The following is a 9,229-nucleotide window of genomic DNA, read 5'->3' as shown; positions in this document are numbered from 1 at the left end:
GAATTAGATTTGATATTATACACACATTTGTTGACTAGTATACAAGAGGCTAACTTGGTGATCTAAAAATCTATTTTAAGTTACAAGTAAAAACTTTTTAAGTAAAATACCAACATCAATCTGTAGTTCCTGCTTATTCTTGTGGGTTCCGAACAAAATCTTTTAGCACAAGTCCCAACCACCAAAATCTACCAAGTACCTTAAGAAAATGACGATAATTTGAATTTCAGCATTCGAGAAAATAAATTCATATCATGAAGCCTGCAATCCAAATACTATTAGTAGCCCTAATCAAGTAATACATCATTACATCTAGTACTTCTCGGGCTCTAAGTTGCCCTACTATTCTAAAGGAATGGGTAACCTATACATCACGATACAGAACTACTTTGTGAAATTGGTACATCTCAACTCGGAGAAGAAAAAAAAATTAATTTGCCCAGAAAGGCAGGAACAACCTGCGACCCAGAGAAGGGAAGGGGCAGGTAAGCTAAATTCTGGCTAAAAAAATCTGAAAATTAGCTCCAATCGGAGAATGCTTCACCCAAAGATCAGCATCATTGAAAGAGACTAGCAATACAAATTCAATAAGTAGAGGCCTCACAGATGAAATAATCTTCAAGTTAAAGGAACACCGCCACATAAGAGGATCACTAATAGTTGATAAAGATTTGTGATCATGTCTTTGACCTTTTCTGCTTTTGAGAAACAAAGCGAACTCCCTGCTTCCTGAGTTCCACGGTCTTGATCTTCCCATCATCTAAGGTAACATACAATTTCGATGAGCCTTCAACTATATCAGTAACCTCTCCCTTATGCCTATACAAACATGCAGAAGGTAAGAAAATGTAGACTGTAGCCTATTACAAAGTCAATGCCTCATGAGAAAGAAATGCGTTGAACTGTCGATGAAATCAAATTAAATCAGTATGGACAAAGATAGTCCAAGTTTCATCCATTCAGTGAGCCAGTAATCAGATAAATAGTAGATAAAAGTGTTCAGATATGAAAGATAAACTAATTAGACACAAAGTAGAAGAGAACTTCACGGGCTGGTACAAAAGTATGCATCATTTTCGCTGGCATGCCATTATTTAATATTAGTTATTTACTAACCAAGAATTGTCCGATGTGTGATGAACTTCAACTCTTTTACCAATTGCATCATTGCCCAACTTCATCAATATCCAGTTAGCATCCATGATTTCATCCATTAGATTTCCCGTCTGTGATTGATTTACATCTCCAGCCTCATTAAATGATGCTTTCTCCTTGAAAGGTGAAGGTCTCTTCCTTTTTGACCTCTGGCCCTTGATTGTAGTCTTTTCTTCCTCTTGAATAATAGAATTTTTACTTTCTACACTAGGTTTCTTGAATTTAAATCTGAGTAGTGGTTTAGAATCTTTTGGCAAAGAATGTGAAGGTGTTTGATTATGATTGTTATCTGTCCCATCATATGCATCAGAAATGCCTTCTTTCGGCCTCCGATGATATGTTCTTTCACCTCTTGGTGTTGCTTCCACGTTTGCATCAGTACCACGTTTTCCCTGCAAGATGCGAGTTTGATCTAAAGGAACCTCACCTCTACCAGATGGTAGAGTGAATTTCTGAACTTCTGGCTTCAATTTCCCCAGTTTAATGAAATTTTCTTCTCTACCTGAAACCTTTAAATGTTTTGATTGGCCAGAGTCAACATTGCTTCCTGTAAGTCACATGAACCTCAATTACTATTCCTAGAAACTTTAGTTAATACTAGAAATATCTTCAAAACTCATATGCTAATACTTAGTACAGTGGAAGGTAATAGCAAAAATATTATGGACTTCAGGGATAGAAGAAGAGCAGGCAACACTATCTTTACCATCAACACGTCTAGCGGCTCCATCATGTCTATCTGATGCAAATCCTTTCCTTACTTGGCTTATATCTTCACTTCCTGAGAAGAAAATTTGAACAGGAGAAGTCACAAAACAAAGAAAAAGAAGGAAAAAGAGAGCTTCAAACTATTCAAGACCAAAAGAGCACACAATGCAATCACTGTTAATAACTGTATACATATCTCTTCCCTAATATATATCAATGATTTTCTGGGGAGGAAAGGGTGACATTGATTAAGAAATCAGCCAAACACAATTTCAAATAACAAGTACCACAACCCCAATTTCACAAGTTAATACATCGTAAGTAGGGAGACAGAAATACAAACAATCAATCAAATAAATAAATAAGACATGATTGAGATGTATACCATTAACAGTAACCAGATCTTGATCCCTTTGGCAGCTTGAAGTATCAGAGCGGGGAGAATTAGCTACATTAATCTTCCGTGCACCCAAATTAATGACCAACTTCTTACCTTTGACACTCTCAGCCTTATCACCATCTTTTCCACTCTCATCTTCACTATTCAGTATATGTGCCTTATTATTTTTGATTCGGAAAACTCTGGGCTTCCTCTCTTCATCACTAACCATCACCTCATCAACAAACTTATGTTTCAAAATCCCTGTCTTGTTGATAGGACAAGATACTTCAGTTTGGCTCAGGCTTCCAGCAGCAGGGGATGAATAAACATCAGGACCTTCATTTCTTTGGGATTGTATATCATCATTCTTATCATCATCCAAGCTATGTAAAGATTTTACATCGCTTTGTCCTTCAAAACTATAGTGCATGTCTGGTTTATTAGTCATAACCGACTGAGAGTCCTTTTTCTTAGAATTTTTGTTTGAAGATTTCTTTATATAATCCTTAAACTTCTTGGGTGAGTTATTCGACAAGTTCTTTAAAGAGAATTTAAAGGAACGGCCAGATTCACTCTTTAATTTCAAAGGCTCGCTATCCTCATCATCTGAAAATGGTGAAATAGAAAATATTTCTTCCTGAGTTGGCAAACCAGCTGCAGCCCTCAAGCTGGCAATTAAATCTCTATCAGCAATATTTCTTCTCTTCCAAAGCTCTTGAACTGCATCCTCAAGTCCCTTGATCTGGAGCATACACATAAACAAATACATACAGCATGGTACAACGAACAAAATCAACAGAGACTAATATCAAGAGGCTTGTTACATGGTTTCTGATATTGAAGGCATGATCCATACCTGATAACATTCCCCACGACAAGTAGGACATTTATACTGCAAATTCCGATCCACTTGAAATTGGTGATATTTCTCATCACTGTCAAAAACAAAAAACAAAACATGAAATAAGCAAACTTTAAACAGGGAAAAATGATGACTAACCTCAAGGTCAAAATTAGTGGCTATGTGAATACAATGTCGAGAGTCAACAATCTCTCAAGAAAAACAAGTAAAAAAAAATGACAATAGATTCCAAATATCACAGAATAAACTCAAAATATTAATCAACGAGGCAATAAAAGGAAATAGAATCATGAAGTTCACAATGGAAATGACACAAAAAATGGAATGCTAATCAACATATATACTCTTGGTTGCAAATGAAAGCAGTTCACCTTCGAAATGCAAAAGGTAAACTAACTAACCTAATATTATCACAGTGACAATGCACCCAACGCTGGCAAATATCACAGCAAACCATTGGTGTTGATTCTGAATCTCTGTAAACCTGCAAAATAAGACATACACAATGAATCTCAGATTTCCTTCAGAATCCAACACCTGAGAAAAAAAATAAAATAGCTGAGGATAATATGCATGCTAGCAGCTAGCAAAACATAATACTTGAGAAGACAAGATCTTGGGATCCTATACAATCCTGTACGACAGATGCAGATAACATTTCTATTATTTTGGTGTTGGGAGGAGGAAAAGGGGGGGTTGGAGGGGGATACATTTTTATATCCTTCAACTATATTCAAAGATAAAAAAAATCCTAAATAAAATATAAAATCTGCATATAAATTCCTTCTAACATTAGAAATACATCAAATAATTTCCTTTATAATCATTCTACAAGCTTGCTCCAATATTGTCCTGCTTTACTAACAATGCCCTAGAAGAACATAAAGGGAAAAGACTGGCACCTTCAAACAGACTGGACAGTAGTTGCCTTTCACAAACAATCTTCCGCATGCATCACAGCAGGTGTACCCTAGAAACCACCTATATAATTTATTTGGAAAATAGGAAAAGGTAAGTCTGTCTAATTAAGATTACTCAATCAGCAAGCGCAGGGAAGGAATTAAATATCATGTAATAAGTAAAAATTAAACTATTTTTAACTAGCCAATTTGACATATTGGTGGTATACATTCAGTACGGACAATCCATAATCCAATGCATGCTTAACAGAAGGGAGAGATGAATTATCAAAAAGATATTTATAATCTTTAATTTTGTTAAACAGAATTATAATTGAACCCTTTTCTTTTGTGCTTTTTGTTTTGGTAGTGGGGACAAGCAATTGTGAAATTCTCTACAATTTCGAAATCTATTCAACAGGAAAAGTAAAACACTATTACATGGCACTTTCTATCATAAGGGCCTCACAATTAAATAGACATAAAAGTTGCATAACATCTAACAAAAAACATATAAGGCATAATATGATGAAACATGCAAATATAATTCATCCAATAAAATAAACACTGGAAACAATGTTTAGGATACAAACACTCTGGAATCATACCTCACACTCAGTCCATTTCCAGGAACATTGGATCCACAACTGTGACACCTTGTGTGTTTTGGGCACAAATATGGCCCAGTACTAACATTCTGCATTACAAATAATTGTAAATGAAATAGTATGTTGAAAATCAATATTATACACGCTACCAAGTGATAGAGATCCTACCTTATGAGGAGGTTGCAGACAATAACAATGGTAAGCACCATCACACCTTTTGCAAAACATGAACTTACTTGGATCACCTGTCCTTCTGCAAGCCTAGATGGAAGCCAATAACGGATAAGACATAGATATCTCTAACAACAGCCAAAAGCATACAAATTCATCATATATAATGAGTGTAAATACTTTTAGAATATTGAATGAAGTCAGACATCCCCAAGCATGTGATATAGCTGGTATAAAATATAACTTTTCTTTATTACAACAGAAAAAGAGAAAAAGAGTTTCACACTATGTAATAATCAAACAAATGTCTTATTGTCGTTTAATTTTTAAATTGAACATGCATGTCCATCTCCTATCCAATACCATAAAAATAACTAATAAGACAAGCAATGTGTTCTGAGGCATTGGGTACCCAAAAAAACATAATCAAGCAACTAAATGAGATATAATCCCTAGTGATATAACAATCTTTTTTGTTCTAGAGAGTGAAGAGGTTAATATGGAGATAGTTTTATGAAATAAAAGAGCTATATTGAGAGTATAATCAATTAAGAGGGCCGGTAATCATTTTCCCAAGAGGATTCAAGAAACTATTCTATGTAAGCTCAATACTATCACACACCATCCTATCCACCCAATACCTACCTCACAAATTCGGCAAGCCCTGCAGGTCCATGAGCTCCAATGAAATAAATCTGCAGAAAAAGACCCAACTAACGTAAAGATATGGCACTTAAACCACACTATATATTATATAGGAAAACAAACATACTTCCTTTACCTCTATTTTGTGCCCAACTTCTCAAGCAGTTCCTATGATACTTCTTGTTACAACTCTTACACGATAGCATCTTCTTTGCTCTCTCACTTCCTTCGTTTTCAACACGATTACACATTCGACAAAAGACTTTGGCATTAGCTTGGCCCTGTTCTTCTCCAACAGGATTTCCAGGTGCATCCTGTTCATATAAGCCAATAGTACCAAACTCACAAACCAACTTCACTTGATCATGTAATGCAGAATACAACGAGGGAAAAAATACCCTCACACAATAATATTACTCTAACATCCAATACAGCAGCACATAAAAAATAAACATGAATAATCCTCAACTCGTTTTCCAACCTATGGTTCAAGCGCTCAGCTCAAGATTTGAAGCAACACCATGCCACCAAATTAGTCAACGAAAGCACACATACCAATTAACTCAGAAACCTAGACTACCTGAGTTCCATGATACACACGCAATTTCTCAACCAAAAAAAAAAAAAAGAAAAAATACCAAACAGTAAAACACTGATTGGCGGACTCCTCGCAAGAAGAAGAAGAAGCCTCACCGCAACATCACCGGACTCCAACCGGCGAGCGTATTCCTCGGCGGCGATCATGGCGGCGGCGCCCTTCCGCTGCAGTGCCACGCGCTTTGCCTTCATCGATGCGGACTCCTCTTCCGCGGCAGGTACTCCTCCATCCGGCGTAGGATTCGGTGGCGGAGGAGGCGGTACGACCTTGGGAACTGCAACCTTGACGGTGGCCGTGTCCTTTCGATTGTCGGAGAGGAATTCGCCGAGCGCGGCAACGTCGTTGAGGAAGCCATTGGAAGCTTCAGTTCCATGAAGAGCTCGCGGAAACCCTAAGGCGCAGAAGCAGATTCTACGACTGCAAAAACCACCGGAAAACCAGAAAAAAAGAAAAAAAACGAAGAGAGCGAAGAGAAAAGAAAACAAACGATAGATATGTAGTTAGTTTCTGAGTATATCGTAGTTGAAATTGCGAGGGAAAATATAATATAAGAGAAAATAAAAGAAAGAAAAAAGAAAAAAAGAAGAAAAAAAAGAGACAGTTAGAATAAGAATACCATGTAATTGGGCAAGCTACGTGAAATGCCATATGCTTTGGTGGATTTAGATTTCAATTTTTTCGTGCTTAGGGGATCGTTCACCCCACAAAACCCCTGAATTTTACGTCCTTCTTTTTATTAAAATAAAATAAATATTATTTTATAAGGGGAAAATAAAAGAGGGTTGGGAAATTTGAAAAAAAGAAAAAAATAATAATAAAGAGGGGTGGGGATTGAGAGGGTGAAGTGCTGTAACAATGCGTATTTGAGAGAGAGAAAGAGAGACAGAGAAAGAGAAAGATGGAACGAAAGATGAAATAGGAGGAGAGGGAGAATTCAATTGGATGCACCCTGACTTACAAAAGTCCATTAGATTTTGGGCTTTTTCTTATGCCATGGACTTTTTTGGGATTTCTGTTGTGGATTTATTTTTGGGAACCAAAAACACAAAAATAAAGAAGAATTGTTTGGGGAAAATTAGTGCCAAAGACCATTAAGAGACTTTAATTAATAAAAAAAATCAATCATATTAAAATTATTGAAAAAGACCTCATAGATATTATACTAAAAAAAAGACTAATAAATAAGATTTAAAATGATAAAATCATCTTATTATTGTTTTCTCTCCTCTATGTTTCTTGCTCTATATTTTCTCCTTCTCTGTGCTTTTAAGTATAATATATTTTATTTTTTAATAATTTTGATATGATTAATCATTTTTATTAATTAAAATCTTTTAATCGTCCTTGGCACTAATTTTTCCTAAATTGAATTCAAAAACGTGAAAAATATAGCTTATTCAATTTAAAAAACAAAAAAGAGAAAAAACCTGAATATTAACCTATATTTTTTCAACTTTTTATTTGCATTCATATCATTTTGAGAACTTTTTTAAAGCATGTAATAAAATTTATTCTTTTAATTGATTGAGTTTGAAAAGCACAAACACTTTTTTAAAAAAATTTATCAAACCAAGCTTTAGAATTATTATTTTGCATTTTCTTTTTTTCTTTTATATGTGTTTTGCCCGTGTTTGCTCTACTAAGGGTGTATTTAGCTTTTTTGTTCAAACATGAAAAAAAAATATAAACGAACCAACTCAAGCAACTAAAGTGTTTATGGATTAGATTTGATCTATATATCCGCCGTATTTATCCAAATCTAATCCAAAAATTGCAGATATGAATCTGATCTACAAAGTTATTGGATCCGATCCGCACACTAATAGAATTGGATTGCAGATTTTGTGCATGTATCTCTGCATATCCGCGTATCCGCAAAAATAAAAAAATAAATAAGTAAATATTTTTTTATGTTTTATTTCAATTAATAATTATCATATAAGTTATATTATTTTAATTTATTATTAAGAAAAGTATGTTTAATATTATTTTAAGCGTAAACATATTTAAAAGAATAAAAAAATAAATTTTATTAATATTTTTTTAATAAAAATAATCTCTTAAAAATATTTTTATGTTTTACGAATATATTTGATATTCAATCTGATCTGATCCGTAAATGTGTAAATTAGATAAAATTAAATCCAACTATCCAAACTTAAAACTATGAATATTAAATCTGATTCAATCCACGTTTACCCTTACAAATAACTAAATCATGAACCACAATAAAAATTACATAAATTACGTAGATGAATACACATGGCCCGATAAGGTTAATAGAATTGTTAAAACATTTATAGTGGTGTGAATTTTTTTATTCATTTGTACCAATTATATATTAATTGAATCTGTAAAGGAATTATGACCCTAAATGCATAAGAAACAATCCATTTGATATATTGAAATTGTACATAAGATTTAGATAAAAACACTCCTGGTCAAAATTAAAAAAAAAATAGTAAATACTTTTTTTTGTCTTGACCACTTGTCAAGGGAATATATTATAGCTTGATCATCATTAAATCTCAATCAAGTCTCCATCTATCGATATAAGTGAACCGATCGATTTCTGTGATTGATTACGAACAAATTATTTGTATGACGTGTTAGTTAGAGACTGAGTTATTAACTGTAAGTGTCATGTGGTACTAAAAATTGTTGTAGAGACTAAATACCCTCTCTCTGCAACTAAAACGTCGTCGTCGCGTGTGGTTCATAATCTCCCCTTTCTTTCATAATACATTTATTTTAATCTCCTTCTTCATGTCACTCATTCATAAAAAAGCCTTAACACTTCATCTCCCACCATTGTTTCCCTCCAAAACCTTTGCACGACGCTAGAACGAAAATCTGGTAACAAGTATGCGACAAATGTGTGGAAGGTTTAGACTCGATTGCGTGACACGGCAGTGAAAGGTTAGTTCTATTTTTTTGTTTTCACATTATGTTAGTTGAGAATGAAATTGTTTTCCATGCATGTTTATGAGGAATGAACTGCTTCCTGTTCGTTTTGATCAGTATGAGTAATGGATAAAGTGGTTAACGAATAAACACTATTTTTAATTAGGGTTCGGTAATGCTAGGTTTTGATAAACGAAGTCAGTATTCCGAGTAATGAAATTTGTATGTAGTGTTTTTAGTCATGAAATTTTTGATGTCGTTGTTGTGCATTACGGTAAAACTTTAATGATCCGAGTT

The 9,229-nt window shown here is 34.2% G+C and overlaps 1 protein-coding gene across 1 annotated transcript; it reads right to left on the bottom strand.

Moving 5' to 3' along the window:
• Positions 1 to 200: 200 nt before the first annotated feature.
• On the bottom strand, positions 201 to 6,913 carry LOC130969149 (uncharacterized). Its single transcript, XM_057894758.1, has 13 exons — positions 6,645 to 6,913; positions 6,124 to 6,445; positions 5,567 to 5,744; positions 5,431 to 5,480; positions 4,783 to 4,875; positions 4,615 to 4,703; positions 4,010 to 4,088; positions 3,509 to 3,591; positions 3,102 to 3,180; positions 2,249 to 2,987; positions 1,862 to 1,936; positions 1,117 to 1,702; positions 201 to 819 (listed from the first exon to the last, which is right to left on the bottom strand). Exons 1-13 carry the CDS (start codon positions 6,674 to 6,676, stop codon positions 678 to 680), a joined length of 2,547 nt encoding a protein of 848 aa, XP_057750741.1. The 5' UTR covers positions 6,677 to 6,913; the 3' UTR covers positions 201 to 677.
• Between the last annotated feature and the right edge of the window lie 2,316 nt (positions 6,914 to 9,229).

Source organism: Arachis stenosperma, chromosome 3 (assembly GCF_014773155.1).
Source record: "Arachis stenosperma cultivar V10309 chromosome 3, arast.V10309.gnm1.PFL2, whole genome shotgun sequence".
Taxonomy (NCBI): Eukaryota; Viridiplantae; Streptophyta; class Magnoliopsida; order Fabales; family Fabaceae; genus Arachis; species Arachis stenosperma.
The sequence above is the reverse complement of the archived record's forward strand: the minus strand, read 5'-3'. Positions and strand labels throughout refer to the sequence as shown.

Bases quoted from the DNA above. Each gene is read 5' to 3' on its own strand.
- LOC130969149 (XM_057894758.1), bottom strand. From the start codon at position 6,676: ATGGCATTTCACGTAGCTTGCCCAATTACATG. The intron at 4,704-4,782 runs GTAGGATCTCTA...TTTGTAATGCAG, and splicing joins GTCTGCAACCTCCTCATAAG to AATGTTAGTACTGGGCCATA. The intron at 3,592-4,009 runs GTGCCAGTCTTT...CTTATTTTGCAG, and splicing joins ACTGTCCAGTCTGTTTGAAG to GTTTACAGAGATTCAGAATC.